The 19452-nt window shown below is 40.8% G+C and overlaps 1 protein-coding gene and 2 long non-coding RNA genes across 6 annotated transcripts in view; 1 reads left to right on the top strand and 2 right to left on the bottom strand.

The window, feature by feature from the left end:
* Nucleotides 1–9419, bottom strand: part of LOC121697619 (interleukin-15 receptor subunit alpha-like) — a 43984-nt gene extending 34565 nt beyond the window's left edge. For both annotated transcript variants that reach the window (XM_042079205.1, XM_042079206.1), the window contains exon 1: nt 9190–9419. In XM_042079205.1, coding sequence (XP_041935139.1) covers nt 9190–9256 — 67 coding nt within the window. In that variant the 5' untranslated portion in view covers nt 9257–9419. The remainder of the gene's footprint in view (nt 1–9189) is intronic.
* Nucleotides 9420–11291: 1872 nt separating this feature from the next.
* On the bottom strand, nt 11292–14344 carry LOC121697621. 2 transcript variants are annotated; one of them, XR_006026502.1, is made up of 3 exons: nt 14087–14344; nt 13661–13870; nt 11292–12244 (listed from the first exon to the last, which is right to left on the bottom strand). It is a non-coding gene; the product is annotated as an uncharacterized LOC121697621 (long non-coding RNA). The 2 variants fall into 2 exon arrangements; XR_006026503.1 differs by lacking the exons at nt 13661–13870; nt 14087–14344 and adding an exon at nt 13162–13490.
* A 1716-nt stretch (nt 14345–16060) lies between these two features.
* Nucleotides 16061–18934, top strand: LOC121697620. Of its 2 annotated transcripts, XR_006026501.1 has the most exons (4): nt 16061–16208; nt 16425–16634; nt 17678–17865; nt 18258–18934. It is a non-coding gene; the product is annotated as an uncharacterized LOC121697620 (long non-coding RNA). The 2 variants fall into 2 exon arrangements; XR_006026500.1 differs by having other exon boundaries at nt 17678–18934.
* Nucleotides 18935–19452: the final 518 nt, after the last annotated feature.

Here is a 19452-nt window from a genome sequence, read left to right as displayed (position 1 = left end):
TAACTTAGCTAATCATTTTTAGCAGTTATGCTAACTAGCATGCTAACATACTAACTATGCTAACCATGTGACTTAGCTAACATGGAATGCTAGCATGCTAACCATGTTACTTAGCTAACTTAGCTAATCATTTTTAGCAGTTATGCTAACTATGCTAATTAACATGCTAGCATGCTAACTATGTTAACCATGTTACTTAGCTAAGTTAGCATGCTAACCATGTTACTTAGCTAATCATTTTTAGCAGTTTTGTTAAAAATGCTAACAATGCTAGCAATGCTAACCATGCTAACTAGCTACAGTGGGTAGGAGTCATAGTTGATGATAAGTAACAGTTACAATGGCTGAACAGTTAAAAAGTTCAGTAGTTTAAAGGGTTAAATTGTTTAACAGTGAAATATTGTAGTGAGGACTTTTATTTTGAAACAGTTTTTGGCAGAGGAAGCAGTTGAATAGGATGTGTAGTCTTAATAGGGCCAGTTTGTATGCTTAAAGCCTGAGACTGGCAGTTGATCCAGGTGGCCTGAACACCTGCCATAGGATTCTAATTGCTTAACGGCCGTATTATGATGTCACAATCGGCAATGTTAAGTCTATGGGGATTTTTAAAAGGTTTTTCTTTAATAGTTTAAAAAGTATAAAAGTTTCAAAGTTGAAAAGTCATACCAACCCGATCTGTTTGAAGACCTACTTTACAAAGTTTGAATGAAGTTTCTAAGTTAAACTGTTCAAGAGAAATTGCGTAGGGAAAAAGTGGTAAGCGTAATAATAATAATAATAAGAAGAAGTTGCCTAGGAAGAACAGTACAGTGCATTTTCATGCACTGTAATAAGAAGAAGTTGCCTAGGAAGAACAGTACAGTGCATTTTCATGCACTGTAATAAGAAGAAGAAGCCTTGGAAGAACAGTATAGTGCATTTTCATGCACTATAATAAGAAGCCTAGGAAGAACAGTACAGTGCATTTTCATGCACTATAATAAGAAGCCTAGGAAGAACAGTACAGTGCATTTTCATGCACTGTAATAAGAAGAAGCCTTGGAAGAACAGTACAGTGCATTTTCATGCACTATAATAAGAAGCCTAGGACGAACAGTACAGTGCATTTTCATGCACTATAATAATCACTCCTCTCAGGCCATTCATTACATCATGGCCACGCTCTCCAAGGGTTTGTGGAATGGTGTGATAATAACCATCTGGAACTAAACATCAGCGAAACTAAGGACATGGTAGTGACTTTTCCCAGCACATTAAGGACATCAGCAGAGGCAACTATGACCACTATCCATGGGGAACCAGTGGAATTAGTGGTGGAATATAAGTATTTGGGCACATTATTTGATAACTCCCTGAAATTTAACTCCAACACAGAGGACATTCTTAAGAAATCTCAGCAGCGGAAGTATCTCCTGAGAAAGTTAAACTCATTTGGGGTTAGTAAACACATACTCTATTTTACTATTCTTTTATTGAGAGCATCATGACTTTCTTTCACTTGTTGGTTCCACTCTATTAGCCTTTCAAACCGAGGGCCACTTCAAAGAACAATTAACGTCTGCTCCGAGATAATTGGCTCTGCCCTTAGAAACTATGTGAGCAACAGACGATTAGGTTGGCTGGCAAGATCCTACAAGATCCCTCACATGCGCGGTTCTCCTCCTTCAAGTGGCTTCCCTCTGGAAGACGGCTCCGCAGCCTATCCTGCAGGACACAGAGGAGGAAAGCAACTTTTGTGCCTACGGCTGTCCAACTTCTCAACTAGGCACTAGGGCTGGGCGATAAAACGATAGCGATATGTATCGCAATAGACATGTAATTGATATCAATAAAATATACATTCGATAGAACATTCGATAATTAAAAGCAACACACACCTCCCGCCTTACGTTGTCCATAAATAAATAGGCTATATCTTGCATTGTAGCTAGTATGTGCAACTCTACCAGAGTAGGCGATAGAAGTAGACCTACCTCACACAGACTCGAGTCCTTGCCCCGTGCACTCTCTCTCTTTCTCTCTCTCTCTCTCTCCCCCCTCTCAACAAGCGCATCCCTCCTCAGCATGCACATGTAATCCACAATCGTGCAAGACTGGCTAAATTGATATTAAATCCGGTTAGCGTCATTAGCACGCTGCACGAATTTGTTCAAAACTGTTGCATTCAATTTGACTGCTAAGTTCTAATCATCTCAATTCCGATGCAAATGGAAAACTATTTTCCAAGACTCAAACGGGCCTGTCCCAAGGAGAAAATTCATTTGAAACTTAAACACACATGGGGAAACTGAACAGTCTAACCAGTAGACTAAACTAGAAAATTAAGCTACTTTGTTTACAATATTTCCAGGCTTCAACCAGTGCTGCTTTTCATTCAGACTTATGTGCACATTTATTTATTTGAGTGTTTTTCATGATTGTGTTGCTATTTCTTTTCCCTGTTTGCTTTGATTGATAACTGAGGTGATTAAAATCAGAGGAAGGTTAAAGCAACACCAAAGAGTTTTTTGTACCTTAAAATAATGTTTCCAAAATCGTTTCAGTGGTTCATCAACTTGTAACAGGGTGAACGGCACTTCTGCATTCGCTTCGCAGCCCTCTATCGGCTATAACCGCACTATGTAAGTTTGCCAGATCGGGTAGCGGATCTGTAGTTCGATGGAATGAGACATAAGAAACTACAAATTTGACTTGCGTTTGATGTCGCAATACATCGTACTTTCATAAATCATACAACATATTCTACCTTGTCTGTGGACATTGTTATTTGCAAAGCCAGTGCTGGATAAACAAATAGCGTGCGTGCGACAGAGGGAAAGTTCTTTGGTGTTGCTTTAAGTTTAAAATAAGTTTAAAATTGAACTTTTTTTCCCCTTCTGGTCCTTACCTGAAAAAAAATCAATAATTATCGATATCGACTGAAATTCAAGGTCCCAGTAGCTTATGGCAGGATGATAAAGAAAGTAAGCAAAAGACGCACAAAAACACACAGGGATTGCTGCCACTTTCACCAGCGCATGCGTAGAGGATGAGCTTAATTTATTTTTACATTTGCTGTAGAATTGTCGATGGGTTTAATAAGACATCTTGCAAAGAGGCGGTTTTGGCCAGAGCCTAGTGGTATTAGGGAGGCCTTGTCATGGAAAAGTTTAGGATCCCTTTGACTAGACCAATTCAAATTCAAAACCAACAGTCCATCCATAATCAAGCAATAGGCCTACGTTGATGTTGCTGGAGCGGTGTAGGAATGTTTTGGCTGATTCTTTATGTTAATGCTTCATTTTGTAGAGAGGCAGTACAAGAGGTAGAAATGGCACAAGCAGGAGCTGGGGCAGTTGTGGTCGTGGCACTTTCTTGGCTCTAAAGTGATATGAAAGGAAATGGAAGATATCTTTTATGTAGCCTAGTATTTTTTTTATCTTCAATCTTTAATCTGATTGGCCAGTGGAGAGAGTGAGCAACAGGAAGCAAGCATTTTTTTCTTCTGTCATGTCCTGTCTCACAAACACTCCACCTGTCCTGCATAGCCTGTGTGCCTAGGCATTCAACTAGGCCTTGCTGTCTCAATCAATCAACAAAGTTTTTTGTTGTCTGATGCAGACAATGCCTAATTTTCAAATAAGAAATGGTGTATTCGGTGACAGGGTAGTAGGGATTGGGGGGGGGGGGGGGGGTGAAAGGGTTGGAAGGGAAGGGACCAAAGAAGTTGGAAGTTGGTCAGCTGTCGCCATTGGTGTGGTGGTGTCAGCAGAAACGGTAGATTTCTGATTGGCTGTGGCCCAGTGCCTGTGTGTAAATTTGAAAATGCGTGTGCTGCAGAGAGAGAGAGAGAGAGGTCAGAGACCCGTCAGATAAACAGAGTGGATGTAGTTGCATTACAGTGTGGTCATATAGGCCGAGATAAATGTAGGCCTACCCTCTCCCCACTGCCTTTCGGCGACTGGCAGCAGCAAACCGATCAGACGAGCCTGAGATGATGATCAAGTTTATTGTTGCCTACGATAGGCCTAGTGAAACTTCCCTTCACCAAGTTCAGTCCGAAATAATTATTCACCAGAAAATGTGTCATTGTGTACGGTGAATTGAATGGACACATTTAGATTGAGCATGGCAAGTCATTGCAATAGCCTATAATAATAGGCCTACCATTTCGTTACTGCATTAACCATAGTGATGTTCTTATTGAAAATGTAAAAATACTAAAATTGAAAAGTAAATTGCATTGTGGGACTGTCAAATGATTATTGCAATAATCATTGCAAAATCACATAAAAATCCCCCAGGCTACTTGGAACATCTATTTAAATTGTGCTCAAATACATTTCTATGGAAGATGCTAGCATGGCGAGCTGGTTTAGCCAAGGCCTAAAGATCATGAAGGATAGTATGTAAGACATTGAGCCATGAGATGTGCAGTTTGAAGCCCTTAAAAGACGTGCACTGTTAATTTACTCACTGTTATTTTTATTTAATTCATCTTGACATGTTTTAAAGGAGAATTCCGGTGTGATATTGACCTAAAGTGTGTTGAGACATGATACCGAGTGTGAACGCATGTTTCATAGCCCATCTCGGCTTGTCCCCTGCACTCCAAAATCTGGCGCTAGTTAGCCGATGCTACCAACAGCTTTTTTAATGGTGGTGCTTCGGCATCGGGCTAGCCATGCAAATAAATCACTGTTTTACACCATTTACGAGGCTCAATGTATCTCCACACTTCATTGGTAGACTTCCGAGGGCCCTGACATTTAAAACGAGACATTGAGAACTTTGAAAAAGCACTGGTAGTTTACTTACAAGACGATTTATACAGACAGTATCTTCACGAAGTTTAGCGTTTGCAGCCATCTTGAATTTAGTCACGATAAGTCGAGCGACGAGTAAGAATGAACAGGTATGATAAGGGATCAGATTCCAAAAATAATTCAGTGGAAATGCATGGATTCCAGTTTCTTCCAGTAGCAGCAATTATTGAATTATTAAAAAAAAAAAAAGTTAGTCTGGAGCCCTGGATGCAACATGACAGTTCATTTAAACTTCACAACGTGTTTGGCGAATTAATATACAAGTGTGATACGGCCAAAAAAATGGATCTACTTCATAGGTGTGCAAATAACATACGGTTAATGGTCGTTCTAAATTACGTAGGACAAAGGGAAATTCAACCAAGCAGTGGAATAACAGCAATTATTTTCAAGCCTCGTTAAAGGGGTGGTTCAGGATTTTGGACATAGGACCTCATTTCCAAGTAAGCAAGTGTGATATTTATCAGTGGAGACCGTTTTCAACACGTTTCATCCAGTCCTTCTAATTGCAGAGTTCGCAGGTGCTAGGCTAGCGCAAGTCAACGGTATGTGCTAGCCTGCCACTAAAGACAGTCTTACCCACTCCAAAGTACACCCGAGGCAAATAAATTATAACGCCAGACTATTGATGTAAATGTCTGTATTGACAGTGTTATTTCTAACGTTATTCTATCCTTGCATTTCAACGATCGCATTACATTTTGAGGGACTAGTTTCTTAGCAGCGGCGGAATTATACTTGCTCCGGTTAGTAGTACTGCGCCGAAAAGTAAACAGTAAAGCGCACTCCAATGGGGATACCTAGTAGTAGCCTTGGTAATATCAGTCTGCTGCTGAGTTGCAAAATGACTACTAACAACTTTAGGGACCAAAGTATAACTATTGCAACGCGATGCAAGGGTAGTTGTATTTCTTACACTATTCTATCAACACAGACATTTACATCGATTGTCTGGAATTTGCCTCAGGTGTACTTTGGAGTGGGTAAGACTGTCTTTAGTGGCAGGCTAGCACATACCGTTGACTTGCGCTAGCCTAGCACCTGCGAACTCTACAATTAGAAGGACTGGATGAAACGTGCTGAAAACGGTCTCCACTGATAAATATCACACTTGCTTACTTGGAAATAAGGTCTTATGTCCAAAATCCTGAACCACCCCTTTAATGACTTGAAAGAGTATTTTACTTTGACATAGTGAGGCTGTGCCCAAAGGCTGTGCTGTATGTTATTTAAATGCAAATGCATATTCAATTGTTATTCAAAACTGTGCTGATTAACGTTTTCGTCCCCAACGAAAGTTTGCACTCGTTATCATCCAAAAATAGGCCCTAGTCTGTTCTTAGATTAGAGTTGTCCTGGTCGGCAATGCTGGAAAATTTATTTATTTATGTTTATGTTTCTTATATGCTTTTGTCCAAAGCATCTTATGTATTTCAAACAAAAAAAAACAGCTCATCCCTCCCTTCAATGTAAATGTAACAAAAATGTAAATCAGGTTTCTAGGCCAAGTATACTTGTGCATTCAAGGAATTTGGTCTCTACATTTATCCCATCCGTGAATTAGTGAACACACACACAGTGAACACTCAGTGAGGTGAAGCACACACTAACCCAGAGCAGCCTTGCTACAACTGCGCTCGGGGAGCAGTGAGGGGTTAGGTGCCTTGCTCAAAGGGAACTTCAGCCGTTCCTACTGGTCGGGGATCGAACCGGCAACCCTTCGGTTCCAAGTCCGAAGCCCTAACCAGTAGGCCACGACTGTCCCTTCAACGCTATAGGAGACACTCACTGTGTTTTGCTACTGCCCTTACGGAAAAAAAAAGCCATAGAGATTTCTACAGTAGTTCTATGGTAGTGTATAAGCCGTATTAAAATTTCTAGTTCTATGGTAGTGCAGTGTTTCCCATACATTGACTAATCTGGGGCGGGCCGGCAAAAGATCAACGCTGGCCGCCATACAATAAATGTTGTACTATTTAAATTAGATAAAATTATTTCATTGAGCTGCGATTTTTACGCACTCAGCCTTTCCTTGCCCCGCCCCGCTCTCTCTCGTAATGGACCCGCCAACCCTCCTCTGCATGTACAACCCCAAAACAGAAAAAGTTGGGACGTTGTGCTGGGAAAATGTAAATAAAAACAGAATGTTACAAGTCTTGTAAACCCATATTTAGCAGCAAAAAGGACATAGGCAACATATCAAATGTTGAAAATGAAAATTTGGACTATTTCATGGAAAGTATATGTTAATTTTGAATTTGATGCCAGCAACATGTTTCAAAAAAAGTTGGGACGGGAGCATGTTTACCACTGTGCTGCTTCACCTCGTCATTTAACAGCATTCTGTAAATGTTTAGGAACTGAGGAGACCATTTGCTACAGTTTTGATAATGAAATGTTGTCCCATTACTCCCTATAGGATTTCAGTTGCTCAACAGTATGGGGTATTCTTAGTCATGCTTTCCATTCCATTATGCACCTAATTTGACAAATCTGGACTGCAGACAGGCCATCTTAGCACCTGGACTTTAAATATGTGCAGAATTCATTTTGGCATTGTTTTCCTAAAATATTCAAGGTCGTCCCTGGAAAAGACATTGCCTGGATGGCAGTATATGTTGCTCAAAACCTGTATACATCATTCAGAATTCATTGTGCTTTGCCAAATGTGCAAGATGCCCATGCTGTAGGCATTAATGCTCCTCCACACTGTCATAGATGTTGGGTTTCGAACTGAGCACTAAAACAAGTTGGATAGGTTGGATACTTGGATAGGCCCTCTCCTCTTTAGCCCAGATGAGTCCATGATTTCCAAAAAGAATGGCAAACTTTGATTGGTCTAACCACAGGACCTTTTTTCACATTACGTCAGTCCATTTTAAACAAGCTCAGGCCCAGATAAGAGGGTGGCATTTTCTGTATCATGTCTCAATACAATTTAGCTGTTACAATTTTGGCTGCAGTTTTTGAATTGATATCAAACTGGGCACATAGACAATGGTTATCAGAGGTTTTCCTGAGCCCATACAATGACAGGTCTGGAAACAGGTCTGGTGTTGATGCAGTGCCATCTGAGGTCCAAAAGACCACGGCCATCCAATTTGTTTTTTAGATATTTCCCCTGTTTGCAAAGATTTCTCTGGATTATCTTAATGTTTTAATAATATTATGTCCTGTAGATGATGAACTCCCGAAAGTAAATACGTCACAATTTCATGTTAAGAAGCATAAAAATGACATTGTTTCATCATTTGTGCACACAGGTTTACATGTACACAGAGTGATGAATACCCCTACATCTTTACTTCTAAGAGACCCTGACTCTCTGGGATGCTCTTTTTCATACCCAATCGTGTTGCCAGTTATATATAAGTATAAGTATATATACTCTTTTGATCCCGTGAGGGAAATTTGGTCTCTGCATTTAACCCAATCCGTGAATTAGTGAAACACACACACAGTGAGGTGAAGCACACACTAATACCGGCGCAGTGAGCTGCCTGCAACAACAGCGGCGCTCGGGGAGCAAGTCCGAAGTGCTAACCAGTGGACCACGGCTGCCCCTAAGTTACCCTAGTTAGTTGTGAAACATTCTTCGTTTTGTTTTCTTTATCATTACACTTTTCCAGCATTTTGTTACCCCCGTCCCAATTATTTTTTAAAACATGTTGCTGGTATCAAATTCAAAATTAACACATATATTCCATGAAATGTGTCCTTTTTGCAACTAAATATACGTTTAAGATATTTGCAGATTATTACATTCTGTTTTTATTTACATTTTACACAACGTCCCAACTTTTTCTGTTTTGGGGTTGTACATTAGCAATTGCTGAAGGATTGTTGTTGGCACATAGGCCTTCGGAATTAAAATAGCCCCACATCATCACATACCCTAGTTTTTCATAATTACTATTTCAAAAGATTCATATATTGTGGAACTGCCAGCCACCATGGCCCTATACAGGCGCGCCTGCAGGTGTACGGCCGTAGTCACTGTGGTACCGTCAGGCTACTCAAAGAGAATTTCCCCTGTGTGTGTGTGTATTCACACCAAATGGCCTATACCATAACTTCCCTACTCTGCACAGTATCCCATTAACTGCATGACAGTAGGCTAGGCTATTTATAATTTTCTGTAAAGTAAAGTTTGTAAACACGTTATCAAAATCAACTTAATGCAGAACTATGGACGCGCACACCTTTTGTTGGAGCAGGAGAGAGAATACGAGAATACGGTGCGCGCCAAACGCTTACTACCCTATAGCCTGCGAAACAACATAAACATAGGCGCACCTCACTGCAAAAACTGCGTCCTGTCTGATTGTTACCCAGTGGTAGGCCTACCTGTTAACTTTCTTAATTCAGAAAAACTGAAGCCTACCTTCCTCTGCTCTCGTGATCTTCAGTTCGCCGACGATCAGAAGTAGGAGCAGGGACTTCAAAATCATATTTCTTCGCTGGGCGCTCAGCTGTGTCGTCCCTCTTTAAAAGAGAGGGAGGGCATTATGTTGATGCTCTGAGAAGTTATGTTCATAGTCGTGGTCGTTATGTAGCCTATAAGCTATCTGTCAAATCTGTAGCTTCGAACCGCCTATCAGTTTTACTTTCGTTTTTACACGAAGTAGGCAGACAGAAATATAGACTACAGACAGAAGGAGGTATTAGCTCGTCAGTCAGCGCGTCAATCAGCTCGTCAGCTGTCTTTTTTATTATTCAGTTACTGAAACAAAGTGATAGTACATAGACATATTAACACCACTACCTTCAAGTAGTGAGTAAACATTAGGGCTATGCACGGACATCACGTTCCCATTGTATGGCGTTCCATTAGTGCCAAAAATAATGCCTATGTCGACTAAATATTGCTTTTGTCAACTACTTATGTCCACTGAAGATGTCTATGCAACATTCACTTTACGACAGACGTGACAAAACGGCCTTGTTCATGTCATTGCTCACCTTACAAAACGACACCCCCTAGTGTTGACTGTGATATTGTGCCATGACTCTGTTGTTGCACATGTCGTCAAGTATGTCGACAGGCCTGTTGTTTGATTCTGCTGTTGTGCATGTCGTCTTCTGTGTCGTTTGGATCAGCTGTTGTGCATGTTGTCTTCTGTGTCGTTTGGATCAGCTGTTGTGCATGTCGTCTTCTATGTCGTTTGGTTTTAATGTTGTGCATGTTGTCTTCTGTGTTGTTTGAATCAGCTGTTGTGCATGTCGTCTTATGTGTCGTTTGATTCAGCTGATGTGCATGTCGTCTTCTGTGTCGTCTTCTGTGTAGTTTGGATCAGCTGTTGTGCCTGTCGTCTTCTGTGTCGTTTGGATCAGCTGTTGTGCATGTCGTCAGCTGTGTCATTTGATTCTGCTGTTGTGCATGTCGTCTTCTATGTCGTTTGGTTTTAATGTTGTGCATGTCGTCTTCTGTGTTGTTTGAATCAGCTGTTGTGCATGTCGTCCTCGCTGTCGTTTGTTTTTAATGTTGTGCATGTCGTCTGCTCTGTCGTTTGATTCTGCTGTTGTGTGTCGTCCTCTCTGTCGTTTGTTTTTAATGTTGTGCATGTTGTCTGCTCTGTCGTTTGATTCTGCTGTTGTGTGTGTCGTCCTCTCTGTCGTTTGGTTTTAATTTGGGTTTAATGTTGTGTCGTCTGCTGTGTCATTTCATTCTGCTGTTCACCCCCCCCCCCCCCATATCAAACGTGGATAAACCAATCGCGGCTCAGCACCAGGCACTCTCGGCCAACTTCAGCCCAGACAGAGCTCGAACTGCCGAAATTCTATCGAAATTGGTTGCAGTTCACCTTTAGTTCCTCTAGGGGCGGTCGCATTAAAAACGTCCCCCCACTGCTTGTTTCACTTCACAAAAAAAAAAAAACCTCATGGACCACCTAGCTAAAAAAAGAGTAGACCTACTTCAACAGTATATTATACAATAGTTTACTCACTGAACCACCTTGCTTATCGTCTTTGCACCTTGCTTATTGTGTCAGAGGATTCATATGATTTAAACTGGCATAGCTTACAGTACATAGTTAGTTCAATATTGCAAACAACTCATCTATATTATATTTTACCAGGTCTGCTCGCGTACCACCTGTGGTTCCTGGACCACACTTTGAGAAACACTGCTGTTTGTGGTTGTCAAGAGTGTTAGCCTTACCGGGCAACAGCTTTATTACTTGCAAATTTAGATACCCAATATTTACAACATCGTCTCAGATATGTCAGCATGCTGTGGCCTACAGATCTAGTGTTCAGGCATTTCTGTTAGTGTCCTATTCAGTTATTTTGATAAAATAAAAGTTCCCACCACAGCATTGATAAAATTGTAAGACTCAGCCATAATCATGTGTCAAATAAATATACAAATGATCAATTACAGCTTAAATGTTAAAAATAAGTTCTATCAATACACACCCACTGTTTCCATAACACACTTGCAACTCAATAGGCAATCAACCGTTTCAATAAAACAGTTGCAACTCATATTTTACATATTTTATTCATTTTTCAATGTGTGAAACAAGTGTGTGTTAACAAAAAAAACCAGGGGGAAAAACAACAAAAATACCAGAAGGAAGGTGTGGTGGGACTGCAACATAGAAAGGAGGTTTGACACTCATTTATATTTTCAAAAAAGATTTCAGTTCCTAATGTCTGAAGTGTGTGTGTGAACAACAGAAAATACACAATGTGGAAAGGATGGGTAGCTGTCTATAAACTCTGCACACCTATAACAGGGACAAGCTAAGGAGGATGCAGCACGTTTGATGGAGCCAGGAGTGTTAGGGGTGATGTTGAAGCTGAAGGCTGTTCATCCTACCGCACACCTTTCTCGTCCTCAGCATCCTTGGTCCTAGGTAAGCAGAACAGGCACAGTGGAGAATGGAGGGAGAACAGAGCGGGTAACATTCAGTTTATACCTGGAACAACACATTTACAGCTGCCACATTAAGTCATAACCATAAACCAAAGCAAGAGGCCATCTCCAGCAAGACCCACCACACACGGCCGACCACCTTACATCCACACATAAACTGTAACGATAACATGAAGAAAGATGTTGTTGGGGATCACTTTCCAAACGATGTTGAGAACAATACAAAGCTGACAGCCAACCAAAATCCATCAAATTTTAGCTATCATATTCAAGGAGAGACTTTTCTTAATTGATCAGTGAGGACACTTATCATTATAGTTATCGTTCCTGATGCAAACGGCCATTAACACAGGAACAACCGTACATACCCATTTATCCTTCATGACCGCCAACCCACTCCCATTTCAGTGTCCAACCTGCCATGCACGTCTTTAGTAGAGTGACCAGTGCTCTCCTGAAAAACCTGGTTGAGGAGGAGAAACGGCCACAGTCCTCCCTGAAAACATCATGGTTCCTTGAGGAAGTAGACCACCGGTTCGACCTTGTCGTAATTGCCCTAAGCAGATTGAAAGAGAATGAGTTAGAGAAAGGCATAAACTTGTATTGGGACACCTTCCATCTTTTTCGTGGCCTGAAGATTGGATACATTGTTAAGAGGGTCAACAGCAATTGACTTTGTGAGTAATGCCAGCATGCTGTAACAGGAAATGGCAATGACGACACACTTCTTTCATGCTATGACCTAAAAAAGAAATTTTCAGCACATACATTAGAAGCAAAATCAAATAAGGCACCAAGGAAGGAAAAGAGAACGGACGATTGGCACCTTGGGAGCAAGGTTTAAAGCAGAGAGGCAAGGAAGATGTACTTGGCCTGTCCGTTCCAGCTTCAGGGAGCCCCCAGCAGCCTAATCTTCATGCCAACCACCACTACATCACTCCAATAACCATCCATCAACCCGGTGAGGTATCTGCTGTACATGTGGTGTTTACTCAATGTCTTCATGAAATTATCACCAAATTAGGTCTGATGTGAGCTCTGAATATCATAACCATGGGTGTTAGCTACACATGGTGATGGAAATATTGAAAAATGTTAGGTGGTTTCACTACTAACAATTAGAACTTCAGCGTAACATTTATAATATTAATGAGGTTGGTGTTAGCAAACCTGTGAGTTCCCCTCCCCACTGTGACTGTCAATGGCACATCCTGTTAAGGACAAAGTCCCTGGAATATCACTGTAGCTCCCTGCCTGAAATGGGGCTTTGCTTGCTACGTAATGATTCAATAACAGCCGCAGATTTACCATGCCATTATCATTTAAATATACCTCATTTTGTAATGGGTGGCAGGGCTGTACGTTAACTCTTTCGTTGTTAGCACTGGTGCTACAGAACCATACAAGGTAAAAAGGACATATATCCACAAAAGGTAAAAAGGACATTTTATCCTTCTTATAAAGATTACTGACCTAATGATAGGCAATGTCCTCTTGTCACTTCAGCCTCTCTCGGCATATGCAAAGCTCATATGCATTTAAGAAATTATTTGGCAGATACAGCAATACAAATTATTCCATCAACATTACATCAAGAACACAAACCTGCACTGGTGAGACTTTAGAAGTGCAAATTTACAGGGAAATAAATTATCTGAAAGCAGTTGGAGCAAAAACTCCTATCTAGCTATATCAGGTTCAAAGCAAATGTAGCACATTAATTTACTCCACTGTTCATCTGCATAACAGTAATCGCAAACTCGTTGATAACCAGCACATCTGAATATAGTTACCATGCTGAATGAAACAGTATTTGATCAAAATCACATTGGTGTCCTAGCTCATAGCATGTTTAACGTTAACACTAATGTCAGTGAGCTGTCTCGCTAAAGTTAGGTAACGCTTCGGCAAATATCATTATAAACTTAAAATCCCATTGATAACCAATCTACTTAAACAACGTCGTACTTACCACTGACATTATTAGGCAGACAGCAATGGAATTTAATGAGGCCAACTGGCGAATGTCAATTTGTCCAAGTTTGGCACTGTTGAGCTCTCAGCACAATCAGAAGTGACTTGGGAATATCTCCGCCATTTTTCCATGGTCTTCTAGTTCAACAAATCACGCAGACCACAAGTTCCAGTTCACTTTTCATGGTGTTGATGAAGAAGGTTAAAACTGAGAAATGAAAACACAACATTTATCCTATTAAATAAGCTGGCTACAGAAAATTACCCTAGCTGCTAAGTTAGGTTCGCCAGAAGGCTAGCACTAACGTGACTAAATACCCTTCGGCGGTGTGCTAATTCGTTTACAAGTTAACATTAAATAAGTGACATTAATTACATTATATTTCTAATAATCTCGTAAACATAGCATTTCATTCACACGTACCAACGATGCTTTCAAAAGCCAACTTGAAGCTTAAAGAGGTTTGAAACCAGTGCAGATCACCATAACTTTCCGATCCAGTGTGTAACGATAACGTTCGTTGAGTCCAAGGCATATGACATCATCAGACAAAGACGTAAGTATCCGAAGCGCTACCCACTTTCACCATTAGATGGCATTAGTGGACCATTACTCTCGTCTCTGATTACTAAACCTTAAAAACATGGAATTACATTCGTTGAACACAGGACAAAATGCATTTAACTGAACATGACACGGCCTAGTTTGTGTGCCCTTTTGTGTGCACCTCATGTTTTGCTAAATTAAAGACTTTTCCTTTTCCTGGACTCTGTTTATTGAGTCCAGTCCAGTGCATCAACTGATCAGGATAACCCAAGCTGTCAGATGAGTCTATTTCGAATGCATGGCCTGTTGAACAACAGAAATAAATAAATTACAGAAACAGCAAAAAAAGAGTGAAACTGACATGTCTTACATATACATTTTCAATTTCCCTTTGTCTGCAGCCTGCCATTTTGGCTGTAAACATTACATTTGAATCACATTGGGCAACCCCGTTGACAGTAGGCCTACATTCTCACCTTTACCGACAGTAGCCTGACCAGCTTAGTGGGTGTAACGTTTACCGCATAGGCCTATATAGGGTGTAGGAAACTTTTGGATGGGAGCAGAAAATGTATCATGCTCGGCAAGTCAATTTCGTCATTAACTCCTTTGATAATTATGGAATGGAATACTGTAAATGACCACAATGAGGAGAGTGTAGGCCTAAAGGGCTGATGCTCTACAGAGACCAGCCTGTATGGCCACCTCCTTGTTGTCCCGGTAAAAGCAGCCATAGAAGTGGTTCAGCTCATCAGGCAAAGAGGTGGTAATTTATTTCATTCCATCAAGTTAATGACGGTATTTACTTGCCGATCCATGATAAATGTTCTGCTCCCATCCACACGTTTCCTATGCCCTGTATATACAGTAAATGCCATGTCCACTGAGATAGAAGCTGGTCAGGTTACTGTCGATAAAGGTGAGAATGTCGGCCCATTGCCAACAGGACAATGTGATGCTAATGTGATGTTTTCAGCAAAAAATGGCAAGGCTGTAGAGAAAGGGAAATTGAAATTGTAATATGTAAGACATGTCAGTTTCTCTCTTGCTATTTGCTGTTTTTGTCATTTATTTATTTATGTTGTTCAACATGTCATGCATTCCAGACCTCCTCTGACAGCTTGGATCATCCATATTTCATCAGTTGATGGGCTATATAGCCTATTCTTCTCAATAAATAGAGTTAAGGAAAAGTCTTTAATTGAACAAAACAATAGGTGCACACAAATGGCATACAAAAGGGCATACAAACTAGGCCGTGCCATGTTCTGTTACATGCATTTTGTCCTGTGTTCAACGAATTAAATTCCATGTTTTTACAGGTTTAGTAATCAGAGATGAGAGTAATGGGGCACTAATGCCAAAGATTGTTAAGGCGGAGCAAGATACTTCGTTGTAGTTCATGTCTATGGGCGCGAAATGGGGATCGAATCCTGTCTGCATAAAGAGGCGTGTCGATGACGTTTTGATGAGCGTACGTTGCAACCGGCCAACAGCAGTGGCATAAATAACCGGCACACACCTGATATAAAGTCGATTTTCTCCAGACTGGAATGCTCAAAAATGCTAAAAATGTACCTGAAATGTTCAGAAGGGTTTGAGGATCATGTAAACGTGCCCAAAATTCACATTCTTAACTCTATAGAACCAAGACCTTAGCATATGTGGTAAAATTCTGAGCTATGCCCATAGACTTCAATGGAGCAGTCACTGCCTCTGCTCTGCATAAAGGGGGATTTTGACCCCCCCTCGTGCGATCCGGGTTCCCGGAAGTGGCTCCTGATGAAATATCTTGCTCCGCCTTAACAATCTTTGCTAATGCCATCTAAAGGTGAAAGTGGGTAGCGCTTCGGATACTTACGTCTTTGTCTGATGATGTCATATGCCTTGGACTCAACGAACGTTATCGTTACACACTGGATCGGAAAGTTATGGTGATCTGCACTGGTTTCAAACCTCTTTAAGTTAAGCTTCAAGTTGGCTTTTGAAAGCATCGTTGGTACGTGTGAATGAAATGCTATGTTTACGAGATTATTAGAAATATAATGTAATTAATGTCACTTATTTAATGTTAACTTGTAAACGAATTAGCACACCGCCGAAGGGTATTTAGTCACGTTAGTGCTAGCCTTCTGGCGAACCTAACTTAGCAGCTAGGGTAATTTTCTGTAGCCAGCTTATTTAATAGGATAAATGTTGTGTTTTCATTTCTCAGTTTTAGCCTACTTCATCAACACCATGAAAAGTGTACTGGAACTTGTGGTCTGCGTGATTTGTTGAACTAGAAGACCATGGAAAAATGGCGGAGATATTCCCAAGTCACTTCTGATTGTGCTGAGAGCTCAACAGTGCCAAACTTTGACAAATTGACATTCGCCAGTTGGCCTCATTCAATTCCATTGCTGTCTGCCTAATAATGTCAGTGGTAAGTACAGTACCACGACGGGAGTGGTAAGTACAGTAAGTACGACGTTGTTTAATTAGATTGGTTATCAATGGGATTTTAAGTTTATAATGATATTTGCCGAAGCGTTACCTAACGTTAGCGAGACAGCTCACTGACATTAGTGTTAACGTTAAACATGCTATGAGCTAGGACACCAACGTGATTTTGGTCAAATACGTTTCATTCAGCACCAGTGCTAACAACGAAAGAGTTAACGTACAGCCCTGCCACCCATTACAAAATGAGGTATATTTAAATGATAATGGCATGGTAAATCTGCGGCTGTTATTGAATCATTACGTAGCAAGCAAAGCCCCATTTCAGGCAGGGAGCTACAGTGATATTCCAGGGACTTTGTCCTTAACAGGATGTGCCATTGACAGTCACAGTGGGGAGGGGAACTCACAGGTTTGCTAACACCTACCTCATTAGTATTATAAATGTTACGCTGAAGTTCTAATTGTTAGTAGTGAAACCACCTAACATTTTTCAATATTTCCATCACCATGTGTAGCTAACACCCATGGCTATGATATTCAGAGCTCACATCAGACTTAATTTGGTGATAATTTCATCAAGACATTGAGAAAACACCACATGTACAGCAGATACCTCACCGGGTTGATGGATGGTTATTGGAGTGATGTAGTGGTGGTTGGCATGAAGATTAGGCTGCTGGGGGCTCCCTGAAGCTGGAACGGACAGGCCAAGTACATCTTCCTTGCCTCTCTGCTTTAAACCTTGCTCCCAAGGTGCCAATCGTCCGTTCTCTTTTCCTTCCTTGGTGCCTTATTTGATTTTGCTTCTAATGTATGTGCTGAAAATTTCTTTTTTAGGTCATAGCATGAAAGAAGTGTGTCGTCATTGCCATTTCCTGTTACAGCATGCTGGCATTACTCACAAAGTCAATTGCTGTTGACCCTCTTAACAATGTATCCAATCTTCAGGCCACGAAAAAGATGGAAGGTGTCCCAATACAAGTTTATGGCTTTCTCTAACTCATTCTCTTTCAATCTGTTTAGGGCAATTACGACAAGGTCGAACCGGTGGTCTACTTCCTCAAGGAACCATGATGTTTTCAGGGAGGACTGTGGCCGTTTCTCCTCCTCAACCAGGTTTTTCAGGAGAGCACTGGTCACTCTACTAAAGACGTGCATGGCAGGTTGGACACTGAAATGGGAGTGGGTTGGCGGTCATGAAGGATAAATGGGTATGTACGGTTGTTCCTGTGTTAATGGCCGTTTGCATCAGGAACGATAACTATAATGATAAGTGTCCTCACTGATCAATTAAGAAAAGTCTCTCCTTGAATATGATAGCTAAAATTTGATGGATTTTGGTTGGCTGTCAGCTTTGTATTGTTCTCAACATCGTTTGGAAAGTGATCCCCAACAACATCTTTCTTCATGTTATCGTTACAGTTTATGTGTGGATGTAAGGTGGTCGGCCGTGTGTGGTGGGTCTTGCTGGAGATGGCCTCTTGCTTTGGTTTATGGTTATGACTTAATGTGGCAGCTGTAAATGTGTTGTTCCAGGTATAAACTGAATGTTACCCGCTCTGTTCTCCCTCCATTCTCCACTGTGCCTGTTCTGCTTACCTAGGACCAAGGATGCTGAGGACGAGAAAGGTGTGCGGTAGGATGAACAGCCTTCAGCTTCAACATCACCCCTAACACTCCTGGCTCCATCAAACGTGCTGCATCCTCCTTAGCTTGTCCCTGTTATAGGTGTGCAGAGTTTATAGACAGCTACCCATCCTTTCCACATTGTGTATTTTCTGTTGTTCACACACACTTCAGACATTAGGAACTGAAATCTTTTTTGAAAATATAAATGAGTGTCAAACCTCCTTTCTATGTTGCAGTCCCACCACACCTCCCTTCTGGTATTTTTGTTGTTTTTTCCCCCTGGTTTTGTTAACACACACTTGTTTCACACATTGAAAAATGAATAAAATATCTGAAATGTATCAGTCACCTTTTTATGCTGCAGTCTCACCAGCTATTTGAAATATGAGTTGCAACTGTTTTATTGAAACGGTTGATTGCCTATTGAGTTGCAAGTGTGTTATGGAAACAGTGGGTGTGTATTGATAGAACTTATTTTTAACATTTAAGCTGTAATTTATCATTTGTATATTTATTTGACACATGATTATGGCTGAGTCTTACAATTTTATCAATGCTGTGGTGGGAACTTTTATTTTATCAAAATAACTGAATAGGACACTAACAGAAATGCCTGAACACTAGATCTGTAGGCCACAGCATGCTGACATATCTGAGACGATGTTGTAAATATTAGGTATCTAAATTTGCAAGTAATAAAGCTGTTGCCCGGTAAGGCTAACACTCTTTTGACAACCACAAACAGCAGTGTTTCTCAAAGTGTGGTCCAGGAACCACAGGTGGTACGCGAGCAGACCTGGTAAAATATAATATAGATGAGTTGTTTGCAATATTGAACTAACTATGTACTGTAAGCTATGCCAGTTTAAATCATATGAATCCTCTGACACAATAAGCAAGGTGGTTCAGTGAGTAAACTATTGTATAATATACTGTTGAAGTAGGTCTACTCTTTTTTTTAGCTAGGTGGTCCGTGAGGTTTTTTTTTTTTTTTTTTTTTTGTGAAGTGAAACAAGCAGTGGGGGGACGTTTTTAATGCGACCGCCCCTAGAGGAACTAAAGGTGAACTGCAACCAATTTCGATAGAATTTCGGCAGTTCGAACTCTGTCTGGGCTGAAGTTGGCCGAGAGTGCCTGGTGCTGAGCCGCGATTGGTTTATCCACGTTTG

This window comes from Alosa sapidissima, chromosome 22 (assembly GCF_018492685.1).
Source record: "Alosa sapidissima isolate fAloSap1 chromosome 22, fAloSap1.pri, whole genome shotgun sequence".
NCBI lineage: Eukaryota > Metazoa > Chordata > Actinopteri > Clupeiformes > Clupeidae > Alosa > Alosa sapidissima.
The sequence above is the reverse complement of the archived record's forward strand: the minus strand, read 5'-3'. Positions and strand labels throughout refer to the sequence as shown.